At 41.2% G+C, this 11,715-nt stretch overlaps 1 protein-coding gene across 1 annotated transcript; it reads left to right on the top strand.

Annotated features, from left to right (window-relative positions):
* The first annotated feature begins 1,504 nt into the window (after positions 1 to 1,504).
* Positions 1,505 to 3,045, top strand: LOC123116935 (uncharacterized). Its single transcript, XM_044537832.1, has 5 exons — positions 1,505 to 1,702; positions 1,784 to 1,853; positions 2,315 to 2,424; positions 2,537 to 2,651; positions 2,776 to 3,045. The coding sequence occupies exons 1-5, from the start codon at positions 1,633 to 1,635 to the stop codon at positions 2,858 to 2,860; spliced, it is 450 nt and encodes a 149-aa protein (XP_044393767.1). The 5' UTR covers positions 1,505 to 1,632; the 3' UTR covers positions 2,861 to 3,045.
* Positions 3,046 to 11,715: the final 8,670 nt, after the last annotated feature.

Here is an 11,715-nt window from a genome sequence, read left to right as displayed (position 1 = left end):
GTGGTTTTTGAAGAGTGTTTTTTGAAATATTTATCTATACCTATTATTAAAGGAGATAGATATTCTTAGATTGGTCCTGCTTTGTTTCGTCCCGTTTTAAATATTTTTATATATGCTACGTTTTAGTTGGAAATTGAGACGTACGTGAAAAAAATGGAAAAACTAAGCGAAACGGCCAGCCGGACGGCCCATGTCTGAACTGCTGCTGGCTCAACCTCTAGCGAGCCAAAAAGAATTGGTGCTCGCACAGGTGTCAAACTTGCAACCTCACACAAACAAACAAATCTTCTCCACCAACTTATCCATTTGTCTTCTCTAAGTTGTCATAGGCTCTTTTCTATTTATACACTACTTTTGACAAAGTTATGTAGGCTAGGTTATCAATGCGCGTGTGAGGCAAAACAATGTCTACGTGTAGGATCCTTAAAATTACGTGTACGTGTAGATTCTTACAAAAAAAATCATGCATGCGTAGAAACTTTTTTTTGACGCGATGCATGTGAACAAACTTTCTATTTTGAATTGCCATGTGAAGAAACTTGATTTTTTTTCCTTTTGAGAAAGTGAGGAAACTTGATATGATGACCTTTTTATCTTTTTTTGAGTGTTGATGATATTTTTACCTGATACACCGTACTAATTGATGGCAGCCTGGCAGGTTTGTCTTAAAAAAATGTGCCAACTCAAACTGAGCCTGCTTCGCAAGAGAGAGAAAATGATCAATTAGTTCGCCACCTGATTAAATAGGATCACCTTGGCTTTTATACCAAATTTTACAAATTTATATACGTGCACGAGTTGTCTTGAAGACAAACAAGGCGTCCCAAGAATAAGAACAAAAAGGATGAAGTGTGTGTCTCATTCATCCTATGGGCATAAAAGGAAAGAGAAATTAATACCAGGAATTAAATATCCAATGAGGTGAGGGGGCACGGCATAGATTCCTGCAGGACAAATAGCAATGACACAACCATGTGGACTAATAACACAATGGAAAAATACGAGGTAGGAGGGCACGACATGAGAGTCGATTTGGGAGGTGAGATGGGCTAAAACACATTTAGCAAGATTTTTTCATGACTCCGTGCGCATTCCGAAAAATTGCTCCAACTTCCGAATAATGCCTTGGTATGTAAGATTTGAGATGAGGCCTTTTAAATAACAGAATAGTTGTACAAAAATCATACCAAAAATATCATACGTGATGGTTTTCGATGTACGTCTTATAGGCATTTCTGGTAGCGTTTGTCTCACTGCCGTCATTGGGTGGCACCATTTGGATATTGTTATGCCGTGTTGTTGTGATGGACATGTTATTTATCTCTCCCGTTGCAACGCACGGGCATATGTGCTAGTACCACATATATATATATATACACACACACGTGTAGAATATTTTCAATTATAAAAAAAGAAAGCCAAAAACGTAAAAAAAAAAAACAGGTAACAGGCTGGTGTATCCCGCACGCGTGGGCCGGTGCAAGTGGCGTTTGCCTTCAGCGAGGTGTCGCCCCTATCTCGCTGAACGCGAGGAATAGTCGCGCCCAGTCCCGACGTTGTCTCCTCCACCGTCCGCCGCCCGCCGCCTTTGCGAAGCGCAGCCTACACGCCGCGGTGGATGCCACTTCTGCCATGGCTGCGGACTGGACATCGGCGCGCCGGGCGTGGGAGAAGTGGACCGGGAAGCACGTCGGATCTTCCGGTCTGCCCTCCCTTCCTTTCCCTCCCACTTCGCTACTGTTTCTGCTCTCTCGTGTGAACCATAATCCCCATCCTCTTGCAGGGATGCCGATCAAGGCGGCGCTGCTGCTCAACTACGATCCGACAGGACCATCTCGCCTCTTCCCCATGGTGTAAGTATCGTCCCAAACATCGGTAGCGCGGGCAATTTGTTTTTTCCCCATAGGAAGCACAAAAGCCGGCGCGGGCAATTTGATGGGCATTTCCTTGGTGGCTATATAATCTTCAATAGTGGCAATTGGACTGCAGAATGGTGTTAATGAATTTTCCCACGCGGTCGTGTATGTTTCTGATGGAAGCTGTTCGGTTATTTAGTTAGTTATTAGAACGTTCCGGATGAATTTGGTAGTAATGTCATTGGTTCATCTGAAACTGGCACCGTTTCTTGGTTGATGCATTTAGCAAAGTTGTAGTTTAATGTCGTTATTATTTCCGTCCATAGCTACCAGAAGAAGCCTGAATCACAGACGTGACAGAGATCTCAGTGCCAAAGATATGCAAAACCCTGTTCACTAACATACACGAATGTTCAAGTTGTAGAAGTTTGAATTCACAATCTTTTTTAAATGTCCAGAGCAGAGCAAGAGGGAGCAAAATTTACTGCTGTTGATCTGCAGCCATCCGTCGACTTCTTTAGAAGGAATAATCTGCAGACGGAATTCTTTTCTATTGGGCCAAACCAATGTGAGTCTCTCACATTATGAGCCTAAATCTTGCTCACTGATTTAGGGATAGTTAAACCAAGTTATCTTTGTTATCTCGAGCAATATTGTCATTGCAAGTTATAAATTTGTAGATGTGGTCACCTCAATCCACGGACACTGGTTTACTGCTCGTTGCGTTAACACAACACAGCCAGGAGGTGAAGGAGTTATAATTATGCAGATCGGAGCATACTTGTTAGTCTCTATGTATGTATCCCCTTGTTCAACTTTTTCTTTACTGAAATCAGTTATCAGGATTCCTCTAAGGGTTCTTAGTATACAGCTTGATCTGCCAGAATTAATTTGATTTGCAATTGTTATTGATGCATAGGTATGATGGTTCTGTTGGTTCGGCTTCACGGGCAATGGTGGCTGTTGATCAGTTTGCATGGCACTTTAACCGGAAAACACATTAAGTTATTATGATGTAGACCCATGGCCTTAGAGTCTAGTGTATAACCTGACATACTGCCTAATCTTGCTGCTGTACTGGGGCTAGTAGGCATGTACTGTAATAACTAAGGTTCTCTTTAATGGACTGAGTTCACATGGCACGTTTTTTCCATAATTTACAGATTGCGCTGAATGTTTATGAGGTTTAGCTCAGTTCGAGAGGAAGGCACAGTGTAGAATGAGTGGAATTAGCGTGAAAAATCGCTAATTTTTTTTCCGTCAGGGCGGGTAAAGCCTGACGAAACAGGTGAATTCACTGCCACCAGCGGACCGAAGAAACAGGTCTCTTTATTAACCTCAAAATGTGGCTTGCTGGTCGGCCCCCATCTTGGGGGAGGAGTGACTCTGAATTTAGTCGTACAATATTTGCATAGTAACAGAAGATTAGCTTCTACATCTCCAATTGTTTGCTTAGATTTTGGGAATTTCATGTATGAACTTACACACTACTTGAGCAATATTCGTAACTATAATGTTTCACACTGATAAAATGGTGAAACTATGAAGATGTCATAGAAACGTTGTACTATAGGTAACTTTTGAAGTTCTTCAATAAGGTAGGTGTGCTATCCAGTATATTTGAGATCCAACTTGGTATAAGCTAACTAAAACATTAATATATTGTTTGGCAAACAATTTCCGCTCACTAAGATAAGCAACAGTTTTTTTTTTTGAAACCTGAACTGTAGAACTATTGGTCTACGGTATTTTCACTAATAAAAAAGTATATACAAACTAAGCAAAATGAAAACTAAGACCTAATGACCACAGGGTCAGCCAATTCCTTGTCTAGGAAAAATTGAGAAAAAGGCAAACGTCACAGAAGCCTATCAATCCAGTCTTTCAAAACTTGCAAATTGCCTTCTTTAATCCTGTAGCAAATAATCTGGAGGGCCTGCTTAAGGTGTGTCTTCCAAGAAAGGATACTGGGAGTGATGTTCTTAAAAGTTTTGCTGTTCCTTTGGGTCCAAATATTCCAGCAACCCATAACTAGAATTTCCATAGCAATGCTTCTTGGTAGTGCACTGGTGGCCAGCTGAATATCCAACAGAACAGAGGTGCCTCTTATGTTCTGAATAAGGGAATCCCAACATGTCAAGGCAAAAGGGCAATCCCAGAAGAGGTGAAAAGCAGTTTCTAAACGCTGGTTGGAGCAAAGTGGGCAGCAGTAGGATGGAAGTCAAAAAGATTTTCTCTGGAGTAAGTCTCTAGTATTTAATCTGTCATGCAGCATCAACAAGAAGATTTTGTATCTCAAAATGGCAGCACATCTCCAAAGTTGACCAAATATCTCATGAGCTGGAGGTTGAATTCTCATGTTTTGTACATCTGATTGGCAGAGTATGAAGGGCTTTTCCAAGGGTACCCCCCTTTGTCTTTTCCATCCCCCAGCTGGATGTGTTGAATCAGAGCCTGGAACTGTTCAAACTGATTGAAAGCTTGTAGGGAAACATGCCTATGAAAAAGGTCACCTAAATCTTGGCAATGAGCAGCTTGCTTGAAGGATGTGTGCTCACTGATAGCAAATGAGTGAAGTTCTGGGAATAAGCCAGCACATGATTGAGCATTCCACTTGTCTGACCAGAGAAGAATGGTACTTTGTGTCCAATATCACAGTGTGTGACATACTTGAAATGGGGCATGAGCTTCAACACACTCCTCCACCAAAAAGACCCCCACCATCATTGGTACAGTAGGACTCCCAAATAAGTTTGACCCAGGGCAGATCATGTTGATTGAAAAACTTGTGCAAATGCTTCATAAACAGAGCCTTGTTATGTGTCTCAATGTTCAAAACTCCAAAGCCATCCTCATTTTCCCCTTGGCACACCTTTTTCCAAGCAATTAAGGCAGAACCTCTATCCTCCATGCCATACTTTCTCCAAAAGCAATGTTTAAGGTACTCCCTCCGTTCCGAATTACTTGTCGCAAGTATGGATGTATCTAGATGTATGTAGATGTATTTTAGTTCTAGATACATACATCTAGATACATCTATTTCTGCGACGAGTAATTTGGAACGGAGGGAGTACTTGTTATTACCAAACAGATTTAGGCAGTTCCAAAGTGCAATAAAAAAAAGTTGGCACACTGGTAAAAACTGATTTGATCAACTGCAGCTTTTCCCCATAGGACAGGAATGTTGAGCAGCCAGAGGGCCTCTTGGCGGTTCTTTTTAGGATGGGAACAAAATCTTCAACCCTTAGTTTGGATGTGCCTAGGGGAAGGCCTAGATAAGTAAATGGGAAGGTTCCCAGAGCACAACCAAGCATTTCAGACAACAATTGCAGCTTAACAAGTGGCACATTGATGGGCAACATAAAGGATTTGCTATAGTTTATTCTGAGGCCTGAGAAGACTGTGAAGTGCGTAAGAAGATTCTGGAGTCGCTGAAGTTGAACAGTGCAAGCAAGCATCATGATTACAATGTCATCAACATACTGTATTACTGGAAAGTCTTATCAAGGGTGTTGAATGAGGTTTTGGTTCATAGCTTCATTACATATAGATTGAAGGAGTCAGCTGCCAAAACAAAGAGCAAAGGTGAGAGAGGATCACCATGCCTAACCCTTCTCCTCCACTAAACTGTTTTCCAGAGACACCATTAAGTTAAGCATCAGAATAACCAGAAAAGAAAATCATCTCCATCCACTTAAGCCACTTAGGACCAAAACCTTTTGCAACTAGAATTTGCTTTATAGTTTGATGCCCAATCATGCCAAAAGCCTTTTCAAAATCTAATTTAAGAATAATGATCTCTTTGGTAGACTATTGGCACTGATTGATGTACTCATAAGCCCATGTAAGGCAGTCCTGAATAGATCTTGTTCTAAGGAAACCATATTGATTTGCATGAACAAGCTTAAGAATTATTTGCTGCAGTCTGTTGGCCAAAATCTTAGTAATGATTTTGATTGAGCAGTTGAGCAAGGAAATAAGTCTGTAATCACTTGCAGTCATAGGAGTGTCAATCTTTGGAATCAGAGTGATGAAAAGACGAGTTAATACTTTGCATGTTGGTATTTTCATGCAAAAAAAATCCTCAATGCGACCGCAGAAGTCTTTAGCAATGATGTGCCAACAAGTTTTGATAAAATTAGTATTAAAACCATCTGGCCCAGGAGATTTGTCAGAAGATAGCTTCTTGACCACATCATCAATCTAGGCTTTAGAGAAAGGAGCTTCTAGAAAACCCAAATCTTCCCCTAAAAAAACAACCCAAATGTTCTCTAACCATAATGAGAAAATCCAGATTGAGCAGATTATGCGTTTGGACTAAAGTGCCAAGTCTAAGCTTGAAAGCCTTCCAAAGAATTGCGGATTTGGCATGGTGGTCATGATAATCAAACCCATTATCATCTTTCAGTGAGGATATGCGATTCTGTCTAAATTTTAAGTTGGCTTTGGCTTGTAGAAATTTAGAGTTAATCTCTCCAAACTTGGCCCACTTCACAGTACCTCTCTGTTTCCCGTATATTTGCTGACAGTTTAATAGGATGAGAAGGTGTTCTTTTAATAGAGTTCTAGCATTATCCTCCACAACATCAAGGCACCCGAATTCCCCCAGTATAAAAAAATAGAATAACATCATTAGTTGTTTTGTTAGTTGATGCTAGACCAGAAATATTTCTTGCCCAAATCTTTAATCCCTTTCTTAGCCTCTTAAATTTTGTTGTTAGTCTCTTGGTAGAGTCCACTTCATCAACCTGCTGCTGCCAAATGCCCCTGACAGTATCCATGAATCCTGGGTGTTGCAACCAGAAGTTCTCAAATCTGAATATTTTGGATTTGGGGATGGAGGTACATATCTGGATCACTGAAGGAACATGATTAGAGATGGGTTTTGCAAGAGGGATATCCATTGTATTTGGGTAGTGCAAAGTCCATGCTTCAGAAGTAAACAAACCAGTCTAGTTTTTTCTAAAAGGACCATCTTGCATGTTGCTCCAAGTGAACTGCCTGCCTTTAAGTGAAATTTCCATAAGAGCTAACTCACTAATGGCTGCATTAAAATTGTTCATGTCAGTAAAGCAGCCACCCTTTGGCCACCCTTTCTGTTTCTGTTCTCAGGATAACTGAGATAATTGAAGTCTCCAAGAACTAATCATCCACATCATCAGGCATTTCAATGTTTTGGAACCAATCAAGAAACAAAGTTCTTGATTCAGACCGGCAAGGGCCATAAATGTTAGTGATAATCCAAGAATCACTATTGTGCACTGAAATGAATTGTATAGAAATAGAAAATTCATTCTTAAATTGAGTTGTGCCTTGGAACATAACATCAGATCAAAGCTAGCCATTTGTTCCTATCATTAATACCTCTCACATTTCAATTTAATACATTCCAGCTTTTAGCCATTGCAAAACAAATATGTTACCTGAAGTGATTCGCAACAAAGCCAAGTGGAAGACCCCAAGAAACATCAGTTTAGGAGTTGAGAAACATCACACAACTCAAGTCTGACTGATAAACAGAGTGCAGATAGGGCCATCATTGTCATGGGGCTTATTACAACTTTCAGAAGAACAATTACTACCAAAATGTCACTAAATAAAGCAAATTCCAGCTTTCAACTTCAAGACACCACTCTATCCGGCTTTTGGTCAGTTCAGCATGCGATCGGAGTCGGTTGTTGTTTACTCCCATGTACTCTCTCCGTAAAGAAATATAAGAGCGTTTAGACCACTAAAATAGTGATCTAAATATTTTTATATTTATTTACGGAGGGAGTACAACACCTTCTAATCGACGCATAATCTGGGTACGACTTGTGCGAGCGAGCGCCCCATTTATGTTCTCTCAGACTTTTCAACTCGGCGTGCTCGGATGTCCCATCCCACAGTCGTGCCGCAGGAGGGGGGGAGTGTTGGGAGCCGGATGCTCTGCCTATGGCCTTGCGATGTGCATGGGATGGGTACGCACGTTCCACGAGTGACGAGGGGTTTCTTGAGCTAGCGCCTATCTCACATCGCATGCCCACCATCTGTGCAAGGCGCGGACTGGGGTGAAGAAGTCAAAGGTGTCCCCACGGTAAAGCTCACGCAGTCGTATAGACTATAGAGCATCAAGAGCAGTCTCTCAAGCCGATGGTGAAAGTGATGACCAATGGGAAAACGCATTAATGTCTAGAGGAGACGCATAGAGCATCAACAACCCTCTCCAAACAACTCACGTAGTGCACAACAGTCGCTACCACAATCATAACAGAATGAACTATTTGTCCAGCGGTTGTTTGTTCACCGGAGTGGAGTCTGTTGGTCCACCCGGCTGTTGTACGTTGTCGAGGCTAGCTGGTCAGTGCAGTGTGCATGCGTATTATTCTGTTAGAAGGATATGTGACTGTGTGTTGCATGGCCGGTTATGATGGTTTGAGGTCATTTGCTATAGGGGGTATGGTCGAGCTTTCTAGCAACCTGACTGTTTGGTTGCCCTAGTGGGCCCTCTCTGTGTTTGTCTATTAGTTTGGTGGTGCCCTACCGAGCGATCTCCTCGCCAAACACCGACACTACATGGAACGTGTCCGTTGTACTGAATATAAACGGTCGCCAACTGATGTAGGGTAGGAACCATAGGGGCTGATCTTTCATGAAAGGAGCGAATTTTGTGATGAACACGAAGAACATGAGGAGGGAAACGAGGGAAAAATCACGAGAGGAACACAAGAGAACACTCAAACCAACAAGAATGATCACACATGCACTAGATCCATGAACACAAAGGAAGATACAAGATCCTGCTACCTCTTGAGCACTGCGTTGGATTTCCTTGAAGAGGAAAGGAGATGCAACAAAGTAGCGTAAGTATTTCCCTCAGTTTTTGAGAACCAAGGTATCAATCCAGTAGGAGGCTACGCGCGAGTTCCTCGTATCTGCACAAAACAAATAACTCCTCGCAACCAACGCGATAAGGGGTTGTCAATCCCTTCACGGTCACTTATGAGAGTGAGATCTGATAGATATGATAAGATAATATTTTTGGTATTTTTATGATAAAGATGCAAAGTAAAATAAAAGCAATGAGAATAACTAAGTATTGGAAGATTAATATGATGAAGATAGACCCGGAGGCCATAGGTTTCACTAGCGACTTCTCTCAAGAGCATAAGTATTTTACGATGGGTGAACGAATTACTGTTGAGCAATTGACAGAATTGAGCATAGTTATGAGAATATCTAGATATGATCATGTATATAGGCATCACGTCCGAGACAAGTAGACTGACTCATGCCTGCATTTACTACTATTACTCCACCCATCGACCGCTATCCAGTATGCATCTAGAGTATTAAGTTCATGAAAACAGAGTAACGTCTTAAGCAAGATGACATGATGTAGAGGGATAAATTCATGCAATATGATAAAACCCTCATCTTGTTATCCTCGATGACAACAATACAATACGTGCCTTGCTGCCCCTACTGTCACTGTGAAAGGACACCGCAAGATTGAACCCAAAGCTAAGCACTTCTTTCATTGCAAGAAAGATCAATCTAGTAGGCCAAACCAAACTGATAATTCAAAGAGACTTGCAAAGATAACCAATCATACATAAAAGAATTCAGAGGAGATTCAAATATTGTTCATAGATAATCTTGATCATAAACCCACAATTCATCGGTCTCAACAAACACACCACAAAAAAAAGATTACATCGAATAGATCTCCACAAGAGAGGGAGAGAACATTGTATTGAGATCCAAAAAGAGAGAAGAAGCTATCTAACTAATAACTATGGACCCGAAGGTCTGAGGTAAACTACTCACACTTCATCGGAGAGGCTATGGTGTTGATGTAGAAGCCCTGCGTGATGGATGCCCCCTCCGGCGGAGCTCCGGAACAGGCCCCAAGATGGGATCTCGTGGATACAGAAAGTTGCGGCGGTGGAATTAGGGTTTTGGCTTCGTATCTGATCGTTTGGGGGTACGTAGGTATATACCGAAGGAAGAAGTACGTCGGTGGAGCAACAGGGGCCCCACGAGGGTGGAGGACGCGCCTGGGGGGGGGGGGGTAGGCGCGCCCCCCTACCTCGTGGCCTCCTCCATTGTTTCTTGACGTAGGGTCCAAGTCTCCCGGGTCTTGTTCGGTGAGAAAATCACGTTCCCGAAGGTTTCATTCTGTTTGGACTCCGTTTGATATTCCTTTTCTTCGAAACCCTAAAATAGGCAAAAAAACAGCAATTCTGGGCTGGGCCTCCGGTTAATAGGTTAGTCTAAAAAATAATATAAAAGTGGATAATAAAGCCAATAATGTCCAAAACAGTAGATAATATAGCATGGAGCAATCAAAAATTATAGATACGTTGGAGACGTATCAAACATCCCCAAGCTTAATTCTTGCTCGTCCTCGAGTAGGTAAATGATAAAAAAGATAATTTTTGATGTGGAGTGCTACTTGGCATAATTTTAATGTAACTCTTCTTAATTGTGGTATGAATATTCAGATCCGAAAGATTCAAGATAAAAGTTTAATATTGACATAAAAATAATAATACTTCAAGCATACCAACTAAGCAATTATGTCTTCTCAAAATAACATGGCCAAGGAAAGTTATCCCTACAAAATTATATAGTCTGGCTATGCTCTATCTTCACCACACAAAATATTTAAATCATGCACAACCCCGATGACAAGCCAAACAATTGTTTCATACTTTTGACATTCTCTAACTTTTTCAATCTTCACGTAATACATGAGCGTGAGGCATGGATATAGCACTATAGGTGGAATAGAATGGTGGTTGTGGAGAAGACAAAAAGGGAGAAGGTAGTCTCACATCAACTAGGCGTATCAACGGGCTATGAAGATGCCCATCAATAGATATCAATGTGAGTGAGTAGGGATTGCCATGCAACGGATGCACTAGAGCTATAAGTATATGAAAGCTCAACAAAAAAAACTAAGTAGGTGTGCATCCAACTTGCTTGCTCATGAAGACCTAGGGCATTTTGAGAAAGCCCATCATTGAAATATACAATCCAAGTTCTATAATGAAAAATTCCCACTAGTATATGAAAGTGATAACTCAAGAGACTCTCTATATGAAGAACATGGTGCTACTTTGAAGCACAAGTGTGGTAAAAGGATAGTAACATTGTCCCTTCTCTATTTTTCTCTCATTTTTTTATTTGGGCCTTTTCTCTCTTTTTTATGGCCTCTTTTTTTCGTCCGGAGTCTCATCCCGACTTGTGGGGGAATTATAGTCTTCATCATCCTTTCCTCACTGGGACAATGTTCTAATAATGATGATCATCACACTTTTATTTTCTTACAACTCAACAATTACAACTCGATACTTAGAACAAAATATGACTCTATATGAATGCCTCCAGCGGTGTACCGGGATATGCAATGAATCAAGAGTGACATGTATGAAAGAGTTATGAATGGTGGCTTTGCCACAAATACGATGTCAACTACATGATCATGCTAAGTAATATGACAATGCTGGAGTGTGTCATAATAAATGGAACGGTGGAAAGTTGCATGGCAATATATCTCGGAATGGCTATGAAAATGCCATAATAGGTAGGTATGGTGGCTGTTTTGAGAAAGATATATGGTGGGTGTAGGATACCGGCGAAAGGTGCGCGATATTAGAGAGGCTAGCAATGGTGGAAGGAAGAAAAGTGCATATAATCCATGGACTTAACATTAGTCATAAAGAACTCATATACTTATTGCAAAAATCTACAAGTTATCAAAGCAAAGTATTACCTGCATGCTCCTAGGGGGATAGATTGGTAGGAAAAGACCATCGCTCGTCCCCGACCGCCACTCATAAGGAAGACAATCAAAAAATAAATCATGCTTCGA

This window comes from Triticum aestivum, chromosome 1A, assembly GCF_018294505.1.
Source record: "Triticum aestivum cultivar Chinese Spring chromosome 1A, IWGSC CS RefSeq v2.1, whole genome shotgun sequence".
In the NCBI taxonomy this organism is placed as follows: Eukaryota; Viridiplantae; Streptophyta; class Magnoliopsida; order Poales; family Poaceae; genus Triticum; species Triticum aestivum.
The sequence above is the reverse complement of the archived record's forward strand: the minus strand, read 5'-3'. Positions and strand labels throughout refer to the sequence as shown.

Excerpts from the sequence above, each read along its gene's own strand:
- LOC123116935 (XM_044537832.1), top strand. The coding sequence starts at position 1,633 with ATGGCTGCGGACTGGACATCGGCGCGCCGGGCGTGGGAGAAGTGGACC. Across the intron at positions 1,854-2,314 it reads TCTCGCCTCTTCCCCATGGT|AGCAGAGCAAGAGGGAGCAA; the intron begins GTAAGTATCGTC and ends TTAAATGTCCAG. Across the intron at positions 2,425-2,536 it reads TTCTATTGGGCCAAACCAAT|ATGTGGTCACCTCAATCCAC; the intron begins GTGAGTCTCTCA and ends ATAAATTTGTAG.